General features: G+C 46.1%; 2 protein-coding genes across 3 annotated transcripts in view; one reads left to right on the top strand and one right to left on the bottom strand.

Moving 5' to 3' along the window:
• The window catches only part of RSPH10B (radial spoke head 10 homolog B), a 38716-nt gene extending 22724 nt beyond the window's left edge, over positions 1-15992 (top strand). Inside the window, exons 14-20 of one of the 2 annotated variants that reach the window (XM_021671689.2) lie at positions 4266-4373; positions 5278-5421; positions 8157-8270; positions 10382-10475; positions 11376-11574; positions 12834-13052; positions 15079-15992. In XM_021671689.2, the coding sequence (XP_021527364.2) occupies positions 4266-4373; positions 5278-5421; positions 8157-8270; positions 10382-10475; positions 11376-11574; positions 12834-13014 (840 nt within the window). In that variant the 3' untranslated portion in view covers positions 13015-13052; positions 15079-15992. Of the gene's footprint in view, positions 1-4265; positions 4374-5277; positions 5422-8156; positions 8271-10381; positions 10476-11375; positions 11575-12833 lie in introns of both variants that reach the window. The other variant, XM_064376441.1, reaches the window with a different exon arrangement.
• CCZ1 (CCZ1 homolog, vacuolar protein trafficking and biogenesis associated) overlaps positions 13410-20151 on the bottom strand; it is a 28545-nt gene continuing 21803 nt past the window's right edge. Inside the window, exons 12-15 of the mRNA XM_012455485.2 lie at positions 19281-19398; positions 15740-15898; positions 15310-15437; positions 13410-13753 (exon numbers count right to left, since the gene is read on the bottom strand). Of these exons, the coding sequence (XP_012310908.1) occupies positions 13698-13753; positions 15310-15437; positions 15740-15898; positions 19281-19398 (461 nt within the window). The 3' untranslated portion in view covers positions 13410-13697. The remainder of the gene's footprint in view (positions 13754-15309; positions 15438-15739; positions 15899-19280; positions 19399-20151) is intronic.

The following is a 20151-nucleotide window of genomic DNA, read 5'->3' as shown; positions in this document are numbered from 1 at the left end:
TACTGATTCTCTTGGCAGAAGAGTGGTCTATGGTTGTGGAAGGAACAGAAACAGCCATCACCTGCCGGATGTGCTTGAAGATTAGGGCAAGACAATGGCCCGTGGCCTACAATATCTTTTTTTGAGATGGAGTTTTGCTCTTGTCATCCAGGCTGGAGTGCAGTGGCATGATCTCAGCTCACTGCAACCTCCACCTCCCAGGTTCAAGTGATTCTCCTACCTCAGCCTCCCGAGTAGCTGGGATTATAGGTGCCCACCACCATGCCCAGCTAATTTTTATATTTTTAGTAGACATGGGTTTTCACCATGTTGGCCAGCCTGGTCTCGAACTCCTGACCTCAGGTGATCCGCCCGCCTCAACCTCCCAAAGTGCTAGGATTACAGGCGTGAGCCACCTCACCCACCTGGCCTACAATATCTTTACTCATGCAGATCCAGCCATTTAAAGGAAGTTGGGGCCGAGTGCCTTGGCGCACACCTGTAATTTCAGCACTTTGGGAGGTCAAGGCAGGAGGATCACTTGAGCTTAGGAGTTTAAGACCAGCCTGGGCAACATAGTGAGACTCCCCCGCTTCAGAAAATAAAAAAACTTAGCTGGGCATGGTGGTGCACACCTATAGTCCCAGCTACTTGGGAGGCTGCAGTAAGCCTGTGATCGTGCCACTGCATTCCAGCCTGGCTGACAGAGTGAGGCCCTGTCTCAAAAAAGTCCCTAGAAAAACAAAAAAGGTGGTAATGCGGTTGTGCTTGGTGAATTAAAAAATAATAAGAAAAACAAAAAAGGAAAATGAAGGAACACTTTGTTTGATGAACTGAAGTGTTGTCTGATCCTAGAATAGCAATAAAGCCAACTGATATCTTTAAAAAAAGGAAGGAAGGACTTCGGAAGGCCAAGGCAGGTCGATCACCTGAGATCAGGAGTTCGAGACCAGCCTGGTGAACACTGTGAAACCTGTCTCTACTAAAAATACAAAAAAATTAGCCAGGTCTGGTGGCAGGAGCCTGTAATCCCAGCTACTCGGGAGGCCGAGGCAGGAGAATTGCTTGAACCCGGGAGGCAGAGGTTGCAGTGAGCTGAGGTCACACAACTGCTCTCCAGCCTGGGTAACAAGAGCAAAACTCTATCTAAAAGGAAGGAAGTGAGGAGGATGAATGATCTTAAAAAATACAGTTTATCAAAAAAGACTTTTTTTTTTTTTCTCACCAGGTTGGCCAGGGTGTTCTCGATCTGTTAACCTCGAGATCCGCCCGCCTCAGCCTCCCAAAGTGATTGGATTACAGGCGTCACGCCACTACCACGCCCGGCCCAATGTAGGCATTTTTAATGGTTATTACTTGGGAAAATAGTGACAACATCTTATTGATACAATGTTCTCATACTATTGGTTGTTCTTGTTCCATGATACCATGATACATTTTTTTTTTTTTGAGATGGAGTCTTGCTCTTTCACCAGGCTGGAGTGCAGTGGCGTGATCTCAACTCACTGCCAACTCTGCCTCCCAGGTTCGAGCAGTTCTCCTGCCTCAGCCTCCCGAGTAGCTGGGACTACAGGTGCGTGCCACTATGCCCAGCTAATTTTTATATTTATGGTAGAGACGGGGTTTCACCATGTTGGCCAGGATGGTCTCAATCTCTTGACTTTGTGATCTGCCTGCCTCGGTCTCCCAAAGTGCTGGGATTACAGGCGTGAGCCACTGTGCCCTGCCTGTTCCATGATACTTTTAATTTGTAGTTGTGAGAATACAAATGAAACAGAATCAATACTAATAATAGAGTGTTTTTACAAATTTCATTATGTTGTATACATATGGAAAACAGATAATAACCTCATGTCTAACTGTAGGAAAATAGTTTTGTTTTTATGAACAAGGGTCTCCCTCTGTCACCCAGACTGCAGTGCAGTGGCGCAATCTTGGCTCCCTGCAGCCTCAACCTACTGGGTTCCAGCGATCCTCCCACCTCAGCCTCCTTAGTAGCTGGGACTGCATGTGTGCACCACCATGCCCAGCTAACTTTTCTAGTTTTTGTAGAGACGGGTTCTTGCCATGTTGCCCAGGCTGATCTTAAACTCCTGGGCTCAAGCAATCGTTTTGCCTAAGCCTCCTGTAGTGGTGGAATTACAGGTGTGAGTCACTGCACCTGGCCCTTTCAATTTTTTCATTTGTTTCAGGCATGTTTGCAATTGTCCATTGAAGCTTTTTTTTTTTTTTTTTTTGAGGTGGAGTCATGCTCTGTCACCCAGGCTGGAGTGCAGTGGCGCGATTTCAGCTCACTGCAACCTCTGCCTCCTGGGTCAAGCGAGTCTTCTTCCTCAGCCTCCCGAGTAGCTGGGATTACAGGTGCATGTCATCACGCCCAGCTATTTCTTTGTATTTTAGTAGAGATGGGGTTTCATCATGTTGCCCAGGCTGGTCTCGAACTCCTGAGCTCAGGTGATCCACACTGAGCTCAGGTGATCCACACAGCTCAGCCTCCCAAAGCGCTAGGATTAGAGGCATGAGCCACCACACCCGGCCTCACTGGAGCATTTTTGTGATGACTGTCTTACAATCTTTGTTAGTCAATTGTAACACTGCTGCCATCTTGGTGATGACATCTGTGTATTCTCTTTTTTTCATTCAGTTTGAGATCTTCCTGGTTCTTGGTGTGAGTGATTTTATTTATTTATTTTTTTGATGGAGTCTTGTTCTGTCACCCAGACAAGTGCAATGGCATGATCTCGACTCACTACAACCTCTGCCCCCTGGTTCAAGCAATTCTCCTGCCTCAACCTCCCAAGTAGCTGGAATTATAGGCATGTGCCACCACGCCAGTCTAATTTTTGTAGTTTTAGGGAGATGGGGTTTCACCATGTTGCCCAGGCTGGTCAGTAGAGTGATTTTTAAAAAAATAGTGAAACCTGAACATTTGAGTACAGTAAGTCCTTGCTTAATATTATTGATAGGTTCTTGGAAACTGTGACTTTAACCAGTGCTATAGGAGCTTAACTCTTCTTTATGTCAGTTATTCTATGGTAAAGTTGGTTTTGTTATGCAGTACGTTGTTTCTGTCTGTGCTTTTCAGCCTACAGCATTGTGTTAATATTTCATACCTGAGGCCAACGTGGTGGTTCACTCCTGAGTGAGGCAGGCGGATCACAAGGTCAGGAGTTTGAGACCAGCCTGGCTAACATGGTGAAACCCTGTCTCTGCTAAAAATACAAAAATTAACTGGGCATGGTGGCGGGCCCCTGTAATCTGAGCTACTCAGGAAGCTGAGGCAGGACAATCATTTGAACCCAGGAGGCGGAGGTTGCAGTGAGCTGAGATCAGGCTATTGCACTTCAGCCTGGGTGACAGGGTAAGATTCCGTCTCAAAAAAAAAAAAAAAAAATTCACACCTGGACCATATTCTGTGTCCTGTTCTGATGCCAAAAAATACTTTATTGTTACTTTGGAGGTACTAGGGAAGGGTTAGAGAAGTAAATACCGATGTGTGTGTGTTGGGGGGAGGGGCAGGGTTTGGTTTGTTTTTTGAGACAGGGTCTTGCTCTGTCACTTGGGCTAGAGTGCAGTGTTGTGATCACAGCTCACTGTAGCCTCAAACTCCTGGATTTAAGTGATCCTCCCACTTCAGCCTCCTGATTAGCTAGGACTGCAGGCATACACCACCATGCTCAGCCCATATCTTAAATTTTTTGTAGAGACAGGGTCTTGTTATGTTACCCAGGTGGGTCCCCAACTCTTGGGTTCAAGTGATCCTCCCACCTTAGCCTCACAAGATTCTGAGATTACAGGTGTGAGCCACCATGCCTGGCCATAAATACCCTTAATCCAGAATGCTTTTCAAAATTATCAGTCTTTAAGATATTATTTTCTGACTGTGCACAGTGGCTCAAGACTGTAATCTTAGCACTTTGGAAGGCCAAGGCAAGCAGATCGCTTGAGATCAGGAGTTTGAGAACAGCCTGGCCAACATTGTGAAACTCTGTCTCTACTAAAAAATACAAAAATTAGCTGGACATGGTAGCGCACGCCTGTAGTCCCAGCTACTTGGGAAGCTGAGGTAGGAGAATTGCTTGAACCCAGGAGGTGGAGGTTGCAATGGGCCAAGATGACACCACTACACTCCAGCCTGGGTGACAGAGTGAGATTCTGTCTCTCAAAAAGAAAAAAGTTATTAATTTCTGGTACATTGTCTTAAGTTATTGTATTGATATGAATTCCCATTAAAATATATAGCTGTTTGCAATTATAGGTAGTTACGGTTTCATTTTTTTTTACAGGACTTTAAAATGATAAATAAGGAATTAACAGCAACTAAATTTTTGGAGGTCATGGCAGAGGATAATCCTTTCATCTATGATGGAATCGACAGCAACTTGGAACCTGAGGTTTGTAAAAAGCCGTCACAAATGTACAGTTCCAATTCAGGCTGTTGGTTTTGCTGTGGATACCAAGAACAAAGAACCAAGATTTTTCTTCTTTTTTTTTCATTAGCCTTTTTAAAATTTACAGACAGGGTCTTGCTCTGTTGCCCAGGCTAGATTATAGTGGCTCAATCGTAGCTCACTGCAGCCTCAAACTCCTGGGCTCAAGTGATCCTTCTGCCTCTCGCCCTCTCGAATAGCTAGGACCAGAAGTGCGTGCCACCATGCTTAGCTAATTTTTTTTTTTTTTTTGAGACAAAGTCTCACTCTGCTGCCCAGGAGGGAATGTGGTGGCATGATCTTGGCTCACTGTATCCTCTGCCTCATGGGTTTAAGCAATTCTCCTGCCTCAGCCTCCCGAGTAGCTGGGATTATAGGCACCCTCCACCACACCCTGCTGATTTTTTTTTTTTTTTTTTGTATTTTTAGTAGAGATAGGGTTTCACCGTGTCACCCAGGCTGGTCTCAAACTCTTTACCTCAAGTGATCCACCCGCCTCAGCCTCCCAAAGTATTGGGATTACAAGCATGAGCCACCGCACCTGGCTGTCAGCTGATTTTTTAAAAGCAATTTTTTGTAGAGAAGGGGTCTCACTATGTTGCCCAGGCTGGTCTCAAATCATCCTCCTGCCTCAGCCTCCTGAAGTGCTGAGATTACCAGATGTGAGTCACTGTGACCAGCCTAAGAACCAAGATTTGATTGAAAGCAATCTGAACACAAGTACATAAAACAATGTATGCATGTGTGTCTGTGCATGTCTCTATGTGTGCACGTGTGCATATTCAGATGTCAGGAGATGAACACCTATCAATGCTCCACCTCCAAATGTGTCAGAATGATGAAATCCCTCTGTTTTCTTTTATTTCAGCTGGTTTTCCTGGAATTCTTTGAAGCGCTCTTGAGCTTTGCATTTATCTGTGTTACTGACCAAATGACTAAATCCTATGCAAATGTTCCAGGTGATGATGTGTCTGGAAATAAACATGAAAATATTTATACAATATTAAAGCAGGTAACACATAATATCTTAGAATTAGGTAATCTTAGAATTTCAGAGTAAGGAATAGCTTTATTCTGGAATGGTTAAACCATCCTCAAAACTATCTTGGGTTTTAGTAACCCTTCCAGAAAGTAATTTTAAGAAGTCTTTCCTTTTTACTTGTAAAATTGTATTTCCTGTCTTTTGAGATAGGGATTTACTCTGTCACCCAGGCCTCAGTGCAGTGGTGCCATCACGGTTCACTGCAGCCTTGACCTCCTGAGCCCAAGCGCTCTTCCCACTTCAGCCTCCTGAGTAGCTGGGATTACAGGCGTGTGCCAGCATGCCCAGATCGTTTTTTGTATTTTTAGTAGAGATTGGGTTTCACCATGTTGACCAGGCTAGTCTTGAATTCCTTACCTCAGATGATCCATCTGCCTTGGCCTCCCAAAGTGCTAGGATTACAGGCCTCAGTCACTGTGACTGGCGTTTTTTTTTTTTTTTTTGGTAGAGATGGGGTTTTGCCACATTGCCCAGGCTGGTCTCAAACTCCTGAGATCAAGTGATCCTCCTGCCTCGGCCTCCCAAAGTGCTGGGATTACAGGTATGAGCCACCATGCCCAGCTCAGATGTCTTTTTCACATTTTGAAAGTGTATATATTTTTTCTTTTTTAAGGTAGGGAAAATGTGTTTCCTGTCCGTGATCCAGGAAGTGGACTCCTAGCCACAGCAGAGATTTCATAATGGTCAGAGTACATACCAATGTGCCGGGTGGACCGCTAAAACACACATTAACAAATCAGAGGTATTTACTAGGAGATGTTTTGTTATATGGATCTAGTGTTTCTGAGAGTGGAAAGCCTGCCCAAGAGCAGATCTGTCGAGGTACAGTTCCTGAGTGTGCTCAGAATGCTAAACAGGTCCCCAGGGCTTGCTCACAAAGATGGACACTCAGGCCGGGCACAGTGGCTCACATCTGTAATCCCAGCACTTTGGGAGGGCCAAGGTGGGCAGATCACTTGAGGTCAGGAATTCGAGACCAGCCTGGCCAACATGGTGAAACCCCGTCTCTACTAAAAATACACTGGAGGCCGGGTGTGGTGGCTCATGCCTATAATCTCAGCACTTTGGGAGGCCAAGGCGAGTGGATCATGAGGTCAGGAGTTTAAGACCAGCCTGGCCAATATGGTAAAACCCCGTCTCTAATAAAAATACAAAAATTAGCCGGATGTGGTGACAGGTGCCTGTGTAATCCCCGCTACTCAGGAGGCTGAGGCAGGGAATGAATTGCTTGAACCATGGAGGCAGAGGTTGCAGTGAGCCAAGATTGTGCTACTGCACCCCAGCCTGGGTGACAGAGTGAGACTCTGTCTCAAAAAAAAGTGAAAAAAAAAAAAAAGGCTAGGAATGGTGGTTCACACCTGTAATCCCAGCACTCTGGGATGCCAAGGTGAGTGGGGGGCATCACAAAGTTAGGAGTTCCAGACCATCCTGGCCAACATGGTAAAACCCTGTCTCTACTAAAAATACAAAAATTAGCTGGGCATGGTGATGTGCACCTGTAGTCCCAGCTACTTGGGAAGCTGAGGCAGAAGAATTACTTCAACTGGGGAGGCGTAGGTTGCAGTGAGCCGAGGTCATGCCACTGCACTCCAGCCTGGTGACAGAGCAAGATTTTGTCTAAAAAAGAAAAGGAAACTGAAACGTTAATGTCATACTCCTAGCGAATCACTGCTCCCTTTTGACTAACAATTTGGGACTGTGATTTAGAGTTCCCAGCGAGGCTCAGCTTTAAATTCATTAATGCCCATCCTTCTTGCTCTGCTCACTGGAGTTTCACACACTCTAGTGATTTTGGGAGGTAAAGGTAGAATTTTCTTCCACAGAGGAAAGGGTTCTATGGATAGGGACAGCCAGTGCCAGAGATGTACAGAAGGCCCCCTGTGAGCTGCCAGCTGGGTGTGCACACCTGTGAGGGAGCAGCTGGAGGCCAGGGCAGGAGCCGCCAGGAAGAAGGGGAGGAACCTCAAGGACCCACAGGGATGGGGGTAGTCTGCATTCCCAATCACCAGAGTGGAGAAGCCTTCACGTGAATAAGGGGCATCGGGCTGCATACTTAAAAGTTCGCTGTTTGTGTGTGAGCGCGTGTGTGTTTGAGACAAAACCTCGATCTGTTGCCCAGGCTCAGGTGAAGTGGCACAAACTTGGCTCACTACAGCCTCTGCCTCCTGGGTTCAAGTGATTCTCCTGCCTCGGTCTCCGGAGTAGCTGGGATTACAGGTGTGCACCACCACACCTGGCTAATTTTTTGTATTTTTGGTAGAGAGAGGGTTTCACTATGTTGGCCAGGGTGGTCTTGAACTCCTGACCTCAGGTGGTCTGCCCACCTTGTTCTCTGAAAGTGCTGGAATTAAAGGCATGAGCCAAGGCACCTGGCTCATTATTTTTTTTTTTTAGAGCTGGGGGTCTTGCTCTGTTGCCCAGGCTGGTCTTGAGCTCCTGGGCTCAAGTGATCTGGCCACCTTGGCCTCCCAAAGTGCTGGGATTACAGGCATGAGCCACTGTGCCTGCCTCTGTTCACTGTTTTGACTGAGGCGATGGTTTCACAGGTGCAGATATGTGAAAACACATCAAAGAGTACACTTTATGTGTAGTTCATTGTAAATCAGTTACACTCCATTAAAACAGCGTGTGCGTGTGTGTGTGTGTATGCATGTATGGATCTCTATGGAAACCAGAAGCCCTCTGATGCATGTGTCCATTCTTAGGACACCCAGAACAAGAGTCCCAATGAGGTCATGAGCCACGAATCAGATGCTGCTCACTCTGACAGTGCCAAGTCGTATTCCAGCAAGTTAGGACCCTGGCCTGATATTAACAAGGTAAGGAAATCAGAGGTTTGTCTTGACAACTAACTGTAGAGATCTGCTGCCGAGTGCCTACTGTGCAAAGAGCTCTCTTCCATGTGCTGGGGACCTAGCAGTGAATAAAAAGCCCATGTTCTCGTGGACTTTACGTTCCAGGGAGGAGGGGAGACAGCAGCAAGTGAGCAGCAGTCATAGCATTTATGGGTGTTTCCCTGGCACCAAGCAGTCCCCAGGGACTAGCTTAGCGCCCCGATGACCTTCAGGTACTGCATTTCTCTCTAGGAGGGAACCCAGGCCCAGAAAGGTTCAGTAACTTACCCACAGTCACATAACCAGTAAGTAGTGGAGCTGGGGGTTTGTACCCAGGCAGAATTTGCACTTGTTACCACAAGCTACACTTATTCCCACTTAACAAGGTCTGAGTGACAGGAAGCACATCTGGCCAGGGAGAGGCCCTGGAGTTTATTCTGGGCGAGATGGGATGGCACGGGATACCGTCTGAGCAGAGGTGTCAGGAAGCTCTGTGGCTTCACTGGGCAAACCAGTGAGGGACTCTTGGAACCGTCCTGGTGGGAGGTGGTGGTGACTGGGACCAAGGCGGGTGGCTGGGACCTGAGTTCTGAGGTGTTTTGAAGGGTGCAGGGTTTGAGAGGGCAAGAGAAGGCAAAGATGAGTCTAAGATTTTTGGGCTGAGCATTGGCAGAACACAGTTGCCATTTATTATGAGGTGGAGGATGGAGGCAGGGGGGTGAGTTTTGGGAGCAAAATTAAGTGCTTGGTTTTGGGCATGTTAAGCTTAAGGTACCTGAATTGAGACCCAAGTGGCACGGCTGGAGATAAGACTGGAGTTCAAGGGCAAACTCCAGTTGGAGGTGGAAATGTGGGAGCTGGGGCATACACATGGTAATTAAACCCATTAGGCCAGGAGCTCATGCCTGTAATCCCAGCACCTTGGGAGGCTGAGGCAGGCAGATCACTTGAGGTCAGGAGTTTGAGACCAGCCTGGCCAACATGGCAAAACCCAGTCTCTACTAGAAAATACAAAAATTAGCCATGTGTGTTGGCAGGTGCCTATAATCTCAGCTACCTGGGAGGCTGAGGCAGGAGAATCACTTGAACATGGGAGGCAGAGGTTGCAGTGAGCTGAGATCCAAGATCCGAGATCGTGCCAGTGCACTCCAACCTAGGCAACAGAGTGAGACTCTGTCTCAAATAATAATAATAATTAAAGCTATTAATATATGAATCTAAGTATGGCTAACTGTATATAATAAATGCTTTCCCAACAGACCGGGGGGATATTTTCAAGTCTTTAAATTTTTTTTGAGAGCCTTTCAGTAAATACAGTAATTCTGTTTTTCATCTCCTTAATAGTATGAATATCAATATCTTATTCAGAATCAAATTGGCTAGGCGTTGGCTCACGCCTATAATCCCAGCACTTTGGGAGGCCAAGGTGAGTGGATCACCTGAGGTCAGGAGTTCGAGACCAGCCTGCCCAACATGGTGAAACTCTGTCTCTACTAAAAATATAAAATTAGCTGGGCATGGTGGCAATTGTCTGTAATCCCAGCTACCCAGGAGGCTGAGGCAGGAGAATTGCTGGAACCTGGGAGGCAGAGGCTGCAGTGAGCAGAGATTATGTTACTGCACTCCAGCCTGGCGACAGAGCGATTCTCCATCTCAAAAAAAAAAAAAAAAAGAAAAAAGAAAAAAAAAAAAAGGTGGCTCACGCCTGTAATCCTAGCATTTTGGGAAGCCGAGGTGGGTGGATCATGAGGTCAGGAGTTCAAGACCAGCCTGGTCAAGATGGTGAAACCCATCTCTACTAAAAATACACAAAATAGTATAGCCTGTAATCCCAGCTACTTGGAAGGCTGAGGCAGGGAATTGCTTCGACCTGGGAGGCAGAGGTTGCAGTGAGCTGAAATTGTACCACTGTACTCTAGCCTGGGCGACAGAGCGAGACTCCATGTCAAAAAAAAAAAAAAGGCAAAGAAAGAAGTCAAATTAGCTCAAGAACAGCCTTTCTAAATTAGAAAATAATTTTCTAATTTATTGTAGTTTTAGCCCATGATGATGTAAAAGTAATATTTTGCTTTATGATTTTTTTTAAACGGTAAAAGCCCAAGATGAAGAAGTCTCTAAGTGATGAAAGAATTTCCAAAATGAGTTTTAAATCTCCTGGAAAAGGGATCACCTTTTTTTCATCTAAGAGCAGTGAGTATTTTAATTACAGAACTTTAATATTTACAAACTATTGCTTATGAATTGTATAATGTCTATACAATTTTACAACCTTCTTTTTTTCATTTTGATTTTCTTAGAGGGAGAGTCTTGCTATGTTGTCCAGGCTGGTCTTGAACTCTGGGGCTCCAGCGATCCTGGTGGGAGGATCACTTGAGCCCAGGAGTTCCTCGAGGCTTCAGTGAGCCATGATCACGTCCACTCCAGCCTGGGTGATAGAGCAAGACCCTGTCTCAAAAAAAAAAAAAAGTAAGCAAGAACCAGGTTTTTCTTTTTCCTTGAAACATGGTAAATTAACGTTTCAGAAAGCCCAAATTCTTAAGATATTTAGGAAAAAAAAAAAGGTGGCCGCATGCAGTGGCTCATGTCTGTAATCCCAGCACTTTGGGAGGCCAAGGTGGGTGGATTACCTGAGGTTAGGAGTTCGAGACCAGCCTGGCCAACATGGTGAAACCCCGTCTCTACTAAAAATACAAAAATTAGCATAGTGTGATGGTGCACACCTGTAGTGCCAGCTACTTGGGAGGCTGAGGCATGAGAATCGCTTGAACCCAGAAGGTGGAGGTTGCAGTGAGCCGAGATCACGCCACTGCATTCCAGCCTGGGTGACAGAGAGCGACTGTCTCAAAAAAAAAAAAAAAAAAAAAAAAGGTAGCAGGAAACTCAAAGGGAAGGTTGACAATCCCAGCCAGGGTCTGCTGAGCCCCTGCTTGTTTCAGGTAGTCATGGAAACAGCATTCTCATTCCTCTCCCCTCACCTTGTCAAGGAGAAGGGGGCCCACCAGAGGGAGGGGCAGAATGTGAAAAAGCATGCAGAGTCCCAATTTACAGCAGGATTGTATTCATGTTCAGTTTCATGAAACTCTATTCCAGAGAAATATGAAAGACCCAAGGATGATCAAAAGGAAGAGTTCAACATGTGGGTCAATAATATGCATGTCTTTTTCGTGAACATGCTCTTTCATGCGTATAAACGTGAAGAAGCTATCAAGGAGAAAATAAGGGAAAACAGGTTACAGAGCGCAGCACAGGCCCAGCAACGGAAGGAGAAGGATGACGAACTGGAAGCAAGGTAACCTGATGAGGTCCCTCCTCTCCTTCATGAGCTGCTGTCTCTCTTTCCCGTCTTCCACAGCTGCCAGAATGCATCAGGACCAAGTGCTTTCAGGACAAGCCTATAACTTCCTAAGAGCATCTTTGCTGTAAAAAGGAATGAGTATTTCATCTTTGTTCCTGGTCTCTGGCAGAGCTTCTGAAGGCTTTGTAACTTCCTAAGTAATGGGGTAATGGGGTAATGGGAGCATTTTTTGTTCTAATATTTGGTCTTGGTTTCTAGTATTTTTTTTTATTTTTTTTAAGACAGGGTCTCACTATCGCCCAGGCTGGGGTGCAGTGGCATGATCTCAGCTCACTGCAACCTCTGCCTCCCGGGTTGAAGCGATTTTCCTGCCTCAGCCTCCTGAGTAGCTGGGATTACAGGCATGCACCACCATGCCCGGCTAATTTTTGTACTTTTAGTAGAGATAGGGTTTCACCATGTTGGCCAGGCTGCTCTCGAACTCCTGACTCAAGTGATCTGCCTGCCTTGGCCTCCCAATGTGCTGGGATTACAGGGGTGAGGCATCACACACAGCCATTTTCTAGTTCTTGACCCAAGAGCTTCTAAGACCTGTGGACTCTCTGAGGTAATGACTGTCTTTTCTTTTTTTTTTGAGACGTAATCTTGCTCTGTGGCCCAGGCTGGAGTGCAGTAGTGTTAACTCGGCTCACTGCAGCCTCCGCCTCCCGGGTTCAAGTGATTCCCTGGCCTCAGCCTCCCAATTAGCTGGGACTACAGCTGCTTGCACTGTGCCAGGCTAATTTTTGTATTTTTGGTAGAGATGGGATTTCATCATATTGGCCAGGCTGGTCTTGAACTCCTGACTCAAGTGATCTACCCCCCCACACCCAGGCCTCCCAAAGTGCTGGGATTACAGGCTTGAGCCACCACGCCCGGCCTATGACTTTTTGTATGAAGAGATGACTGGCAGCCAGGGGACGGGATGGAAAAATTAGGCGTGGTGGCAGAAGCCTATAATCCCAGATATTCAGGAGGCTGAGGGAGGAGAATCACTTGAACCGAGGAGGCAGAGGTTGCAGTGAGCCGAGATGGCACCACTGCACTCCAGCCTGGGCAACAAGAATGAAACTCATCTCAAAAAACGTTTTGTAGTTTTGTTTATGTACATTGTGAAATGTAGGTATGAAGGGCTGTATACTGTAAATAGCATCAAACTGGTTTTGCAATTTTGAGAGTGGGGGGAAAAACTACCTTCTCATGTTTGCTTTTAGGCTGAATAGCTTTGTCTTGAGAGAGGAAGAGGCCAAGAGACAAGACTATGAGGTTGACATCACGGTGATCAAGGAGCCGGCAGACGTGTCATCCTCTCACCTCATCCTGGGCCCTCCCAAGGAGGATGTGACTGTGGCCCCATCCGCCAAGACCACCGCCAGCAAGAAGAAGAAAAAGTAGTGAGCCACAAGGACATGCACAGAGGCTTAGGATGGCAGGTGCTGTAAGATTTCCTGAGCATTACAGTTCTTAGCATTGTACTCGTTGTAGTGTTTTAAAATACCACCTTGGCCCACTGCATCTCAGCTTTCCTACATGGCTGAATTCATAGGAGTTTGAGACCAGCCTGGGCAATGTAGTGAGACCCTGTCTCTACAAAATTAAAAAATTAGCTGAGAGTGGTGGTGTCTACCTGTGGTCCTAGCTTCTTGGGAGGCTGAGGTGGGAGGATTGCTTGAGCCCAGGAGGTTGAGGCTGCAGTAAGTCACTGCGTTCCAGTCTGGGTCAAGGACCTGTTGGCCAGTGTAATCATCTCCAAATAGGCAACAGGAGAGAGACTCAACAGGAAACCAGAATTTTAAAAACTTTAACAATTTATTAGTCTTATTTTCCAGTAAAATATTCACATAATGTCAAAAGAATGGAATGATAGAGATATAGTCAACTACCTTTAATGAATTCCACATAAATATTTAAAATCTAAAAACCTCAGGAGATTAGCAGACCGAGTAGAAATTGGATTCTTCAAAGCAAGTATTGCTTTACCCTTGTGATCGACGCAGTCAGTCATATGACAAGTAACTTGCAATGGTAAACAAAAGGTTTGCTGAGTTTAAAATATGCTTTCGATGAGCCATTATCAGTCAATCCAAGAAGAAGATGTTGTTGAACTGCGTTGCACACAGTTTCTTGACCTCTTCTGCAAAAAGGACAGACAGCAGTGAGGAAGGAAGAGAGGCTTTTACTGAAAAGGTTACATGATATATAATTAAATTGTTTTCAAGTAAAACTGGGGATATTTATTTGCATTGATTTTGACCTTAAATACCAGAAGACCAGGCAAGATTTTTTTTTCTTTGTGACAGAGTCTAGCTCTGTCACCCAGGCTGGAGTGCAATGGCATGATCTCGGCTCACTGAAACCTTCAGCCGCCTGGGTTCAAGAGATTCTCCTGCCTCAGCCTCCCAAGTAGCTACAGGTGCATGCCATCATGCCTGGCTAAGTTTTTTTTGTTTTGTTTTTTTTTTTTTTTTTTAAGAGACAGGGTTTCACCATGTTGGCTAGGCTGGTCTCAAACTCCTAACCTCAGGTGATCTGCCCACCTCGGCCTCCAAAGTGCTAGGATTATAGGTGTGAGCCACTGTGACAAGAAGTAAAGAAAAGAGGGGAAAAAAGTGCCCAGAATACTCAGGTGAGGAGGTTAGAAGCACAAGGCTAATGATGATGTCATCTTGGGAGAGCTGATGGAAGAACACAGAAACTGACAGCAACCTTGAACTGCAGGCCAAGGGCTCCACAGAGGGGTCATGATTTTGATCTTACTAATAACAATATTAATATAAAGAGAAAAATTCAGTATGCCTGAGAAGATATGGGGTGGGGGGAAGACACACTTACATCGAATTTCCATATAGTGTACATGTGGGCATCTCCCCTGACCTGCATTGCACCCACCTCCAGGGCGGGGCAGCTCTGCTGAGGTGAGGTCCCCTCTCTCCAGGGTAGCGGAGCTGTCAGAGCAGCTGCTGGGTCACCTCATGCCAAGGACGAGGCTGGCCACCTTGGTGGCAGTAAGACGGGAGAAAATGTCTGCCTTATTCTGCCAGTGTACAGAGGGATACTTGTAAACAGCTACATGAACCTGGCAGCTTCTCCCTACAAAAGATATGTTTTTATCACAGGATATTAAAAAAGGACGTTTTTGGCTGGGCAAGGTAGCTCACACCTATAATAAATCCCAGTTCTTTGGGAGGCCGGAGGATTGCTTGAGGCCTGGAGTTTGAGCCCAGCCTGGGCAACATATAGTAAGACCCCATCTCTACAAAAAAAAATTTAAAAATTAGCTGAGTGTGGTGATGGATGCCTTGGTGATACATGCCTGTGCTCTCAGCTACTCAGGAGGCTGAGGTGGGAGGACTGCTTGAGCCTAGGAGTTCAAGGCTGGCCTGTGTGACAGAAACCCTGTCTCCAAAAAAAGGGACTTTTTTTAATACACAGTAAAGTCACCTTTTTTTTTTCTTTTAGCATTGTAGAAAATCTTTTGGCCACTGTCCAGTTCCTGTGCTACAGGAAAGTCTTGTCACAGTTTCCCAAGGAACAGAAAATGGATGAATGAAGTAGAGGCACTTGCTTAGAATCTCAACAGTCATGATTTGTTCTATTTATGTTTTTTTTAACCATGTTTCTTAATACAGTGAAAAGACAGCTTTTAAATTGCAGCATTAAAATTCTTCCAAAATACCAAATCCTACTTACCGTTTACTTCAATCAGGTTTGCATTTTTTTGATTCAAAATAACGTAGAGCTCCCGCCGATCAGACTTCTTTCCAACCACCCAGTAATCACTCATGGCTTTCACGATGATCTCCTCATCTTCATCCACTCTGCAAGATGAGAGTTTCAAAATGCAATTGTTTACTACTCATATGGCTAGACTGTGAAAGTAAGCATTCCAAAACAAGAACAGGGAACGGAACGGGTGCCTGAGGCATTTAAAAAGCTCAGGGGGTCCTATGCGAGGGAATCAGTGACTTCAGGGCTCCCAGGTCTGTCTGGAAGTGGCGCTCAAGAAGGTGGTTCAAGCTGAGCCCCATGGAAAGGGCTCTGGATCATCTGGCTTTGAAGGAACTTCCATGTCTTTTCTCTTAGAAAGGGGACACATGATTGGAGAAGTTGCTGGAATCACCTGGTAAAGTCACTGTTGATGTCACCGAGAATCTTCATTAAATCTGGGTGCACGGAAGTGAGTGACACACTGGGCGTTTTTCTCATGTGAACTGTGCTCTTCTCGGCGAGATTCATGTGGTTGAAGTAGATAAACTTAAACTGGGGTTCTTTCTCAGACCTGTAAAAACATGTCATGAAAACAGTAACACAACGGAAGGATGGATCCAAATGATACAACTACAACTACATTCTTTTTTAGATGGCGTATCACTCTCTCACCAGGGCTGGAGTGTGGTGGTGTGACCTCGGCTCACTATAACCTCTGCCTTCCGGGTTAAAGCGATTTCTCCTGCCTCAGCTTCCTGAGTAGCTGGGATTACAGGCACCCACCACCACACCCAACTAATTTTTTAATATTTTTAGTAGAGGCGGGGTTTCACCATGTTGGCCAGGCTGGTCTCGAACTCCTGACCTCAGGTGTGATCCACCTGCCTCGGCCTTCCAAAGTGCTGGGATTACAGGTGTGAGCCACGGCGCTCGGCCTACAACTAGATTCTTAAAACACATACAGCTGAGGCCTTGTATTTTCAATGGCTGGATCTTCAAGAATCTCAGTTAGTGAACATGGAACAGGCTCTTCATTCCACAGTAACTTATTTGATAGCAGCATGGAGGGGGGAGGTATTCCATATGACAGAATTTTCTGGAGAGCTTATGTTTTTTAAACACCAAAAATACTGAAATCAATATAGGCCTTTGTTCCCAAGTGGAGGGGTCAGCAAACTATGACCCTGGGGACACATCTGGCCCTCTTCTTCTAAACAAAGTTTCACTGGAATATTGCCATATCCACACGTTCATGTGTTGTCTGCTTTCCTGCCAAAATGATAGTTGAGTAGCTGTAACATACATATCTACATACAGCCCACAACGTCTGAAATACTTATCAAGTCTGCCGACTCTGATTAGGAGAGTAACATGTCACTCCTCCCCCAGTGCTGGGGAATGAATGGGGTGTCCCATGGAAATTAACCTGCCTCGTGACCGAAGCCTACGACAATAGGTAACAAAGCTTTTCATCATCCCCAGCAGAAATCACTGTTATTGAAGTCACCTTTTCCACTGCAGTCTAATGGACATTTTAAGTGGAATATACCTTTTTATTTCTTGAACTGACTGGGCAATGCCACAACACTGCCACCCAGGACAGAGTCTGAGACCTCCTCCGGGACCTAGCAGGAAAAGCGGGGCCTTGCTGCTCCCAGGGCACCTCCCTCACCTCCCCTTGCTGTGCCCTCAATGCACAGCCTGGGGCCTGGGCTGCGGCCTGAGTGCAGCCCCGCCCCTGGGCTCAGAAGCCGCCTCTGCTTACTTTGGGGTTAGCAGCCATGTTCTGAGGGCTGGGGGTGCCGGAAATCCGACCTCTGGACAAGTGGGGCACTACTGAAATACTCTACATCTAGGCAGAGAAAGAACGTGGAGGATTTAGTTTCCAGGAACATGAGAAGAAACTTCTTATAAAACCAGAATTTGTTTTTAATAGGTCCCTAAGGCTAAGGAAAGCATAATGACAACAAAAACTGGAAAGAGGAAGATTTCAAAAGGTTTGGAAAGAATTGCAAATTTAGTAGTTTGGGTAGACAAGGAACTTCTCAAATCGGGGATAAGGTTCTATCTTCAAAACACCATGTGGGGCCAGGAGTGGTGGCTCACACCTATCATCCCAGCACTTTGAGAGGCCAAGGAGGGAAGATCGCCTGAGAGCAGTAGTTCAAGATCAGCCTGGGCAACATGGCAAAACCCTGTCTCTACCAAAAATTAGCCAGGCGTGCTAATGCATGCCTGTAGTCCTAGCTCCCCAGGAGGCTGAGGTGGGAGGATCACTTGAGCCGGGGAGGTCAAGGCTGCAGTGAGCCATGACTGCACCACTGCACTCCAGCCTGGGTGACAGTGTGAGACCCTGTCTCAAAAAAAAAAAAAAAAAAACCCAAAAAACAAAAAACAGGGGACATGTTCTTTATGGTCACTACACTTTATCACTTTCCATCTGTTCATAACCTGCGTGATCTAAACCGACTTAACTCACTTATGCCTCCTTCACAGAGGAAAACCTGGCATTTTCATGGCCAAAGGATTCAATGATTCAGCAGCACTGTCAAGATGTAAGCTGTTGGCTGGGCATGGTGGCGCATGCCTGTAATCCCAGCACTTTGGGAGGCCAAGCTGAGTGGATCACTTGAGGTCAGGAGTTCAAGACCAGCCTGGTAGACCTGGCAAAACGCCATCTCTACTAAAAATACAAAAATGAGCTGGGCACGGTGGCACGTGCCTGTAATCCTAGCTACTCCGGAGGCTGAGGCAGAATTGCTTTAACCCTGGAGATGGAGGTTGCAGTGAGCTGAGATTGCGCCACTGCACTCCAGCCTGCCTGGGTGAAAAAGCGAAACTCTGTCTCAAAAACCAAAAACAACAAACTCAACAAAGATGTAAGCTGTTGACAGCAGCAATCCACACACCACTGTACAAAATCTAGAAGTGCTTTCACCTTCACTTGCTTCTGCACTCTTAAAGGCCCACACTTATGTAAGACCATATAGAAATAACACATGAACACTGAAAACATGAGCTTATGCAGAAATCCACAGCATTTTAACCATTTCTCAAATTTATCGAGAGTACATTTTTTTAAAAGCAGGACTTTAACTTTGCAAAGTGCTTTCCATCTCCTCACTTTAACTCTATTTTATATTGAGAAAAGACAGGGAGGACCAGGCGCGGTGGTTCACGCCTGTAATCCCAGCACTGTGGGTGGCTGAAGTGGGCAGATTACTTAAGGTTAGGAGTTGGAGACCAGCCTGATCAACATGGTGAAACCCTGTCTCTACTAAAAATACAAAAATTAGCCGGGCATGGTGGTGCAAGCCTGTAATCCCAGCTACTCGGGAGGGTGAGGCATGAGAATCGCTGGAACCCAGGAGGTGGAAGCTTCAGTGAGCTGAGATTGTGCCACTGCACACTCCAGCCTGGGCAACAGAGTGACTTTGTCTCAAAAAAAAAAAGATAGGGAGAAAGAGAGAGTTCAATGACGTTTCAGTGTTTAGAGAATCAGAGGAGTGAATCCTGCATTTCCCACTCAGTCTAGACTCTTCAGACTGCCAGACTGAGTACCCATACCCAATGGCCCACATCCCAGCCAGTTTCCCCTCCCTTTCTTCACCCAACCAGAGTCAAAATGCTTTCGGTCTGTGCACACCAAAACCATGCTGATGCCCATGTGAACGAACGTAACAGTCTGGGCTTATGAAATGAGACGTTCCAATCGGGGTGAGCTGAGGGAAGGTATTTAACAGAATACCCAGCCCCAGCTGCCACTGTGAGGCAGAAAAACTCAGGTCAGCTTTCCTAGGACCGCTTCAGACAGACCGGAATCGCACGTCTCCTGTTCTCTAGATTCCACAGGAACACAGGGCTGTGAATACCACCCATATTTCTAAGTAAAAACTATGCGTATTCTAAAAGCAGTTCCAGGCCTGACAGTGAACAGAAAGCAAAGTACAAACCCAGACATTCTCTTGTTGATGTTAAACTGCTCACAGATGTCAGAGGCCAGCACTGTGAGCTGGGGCCCAACGATGCTGTCCAGTCTTCGGCAAAAATCCAATGTTGGCTGGTTCGAGGCTGGCGAGGCATTACAAAAAACACCAGTAAGTAAGATTCATTTTCATGTCCCATGCTTAACAACAGTATTCAAATAAAAACTTCACTCATCTGGGAAAGCAAACAGTTACATAGTCAGGCCCCCTCTGCTCCTCAAATAGGGAAAGAGAAGATATAAAACAGGTTATATTTAAGATGAAAAACAGGCAGAGACTTAAGTCACTGTGAAAAGTTGACTGAGGCATACCCTGTTGGGGTGTAAACTTGTTGCCTATCCCAGGAAGACCTCAGAAGTTCAGATGACTATTTGGTAACACACATTACATAGCACTCAACGGGCCAGATGCGGTTTGGTGCTTCATATACATGACCTCATTCCATCCTCAGAGCCCCCTCTGAGACGGGTACCACTGCTGTCCCCAGCTTGCAGTCAGGGAGGCACAGAAAGATGCCCACATTCTACTGTTGGCAAATGAGAAGACTAGGACTAAAAAAATATGAGCATTGGCTAGTGAAGGGGACACAGGGGTCCCAGATGGGGAACAAGGCTCCTCTCTGTACCTCTATGTTGCTTATGACAACACATTTATCATTTAATGGGGCTGGGTATGGGGGCTCACGCCTGAAATCTCAGCACTTTGGGAGGCTAAGGTAGGAGGAATTGCTTGAGCCCAGGAGTTTGACACCAGCCTGGGCATCATAGTGAGACCCTGTCTAAACAAACAAACAACAAAGAATTAGCTGGGTGCGGTGGTGTGTGCCGGGAGTCCCAGC

This window comes from Aotus nancymaae, unplaced genomic scaffold (genome assembly GCF_030222135.1).
Source record: "Aotus nancymaae isolate 86718 unplaced genomic scaffold, 86718_ANA_hifiasm-v0.15.2.pri h1tg000015l_0, whole genome shotgun sequence".
NCBI lineage: Eukaryota > Metazoa > Chordata > Mammalia > Primates > Aotidae > Aotus > Aotus nancymaae.
The sequence above is the reverse complement of the archived record's forward strand: the minus strand, read 5'-3'. Positions and strand labels throughout refer to the sequence as shown.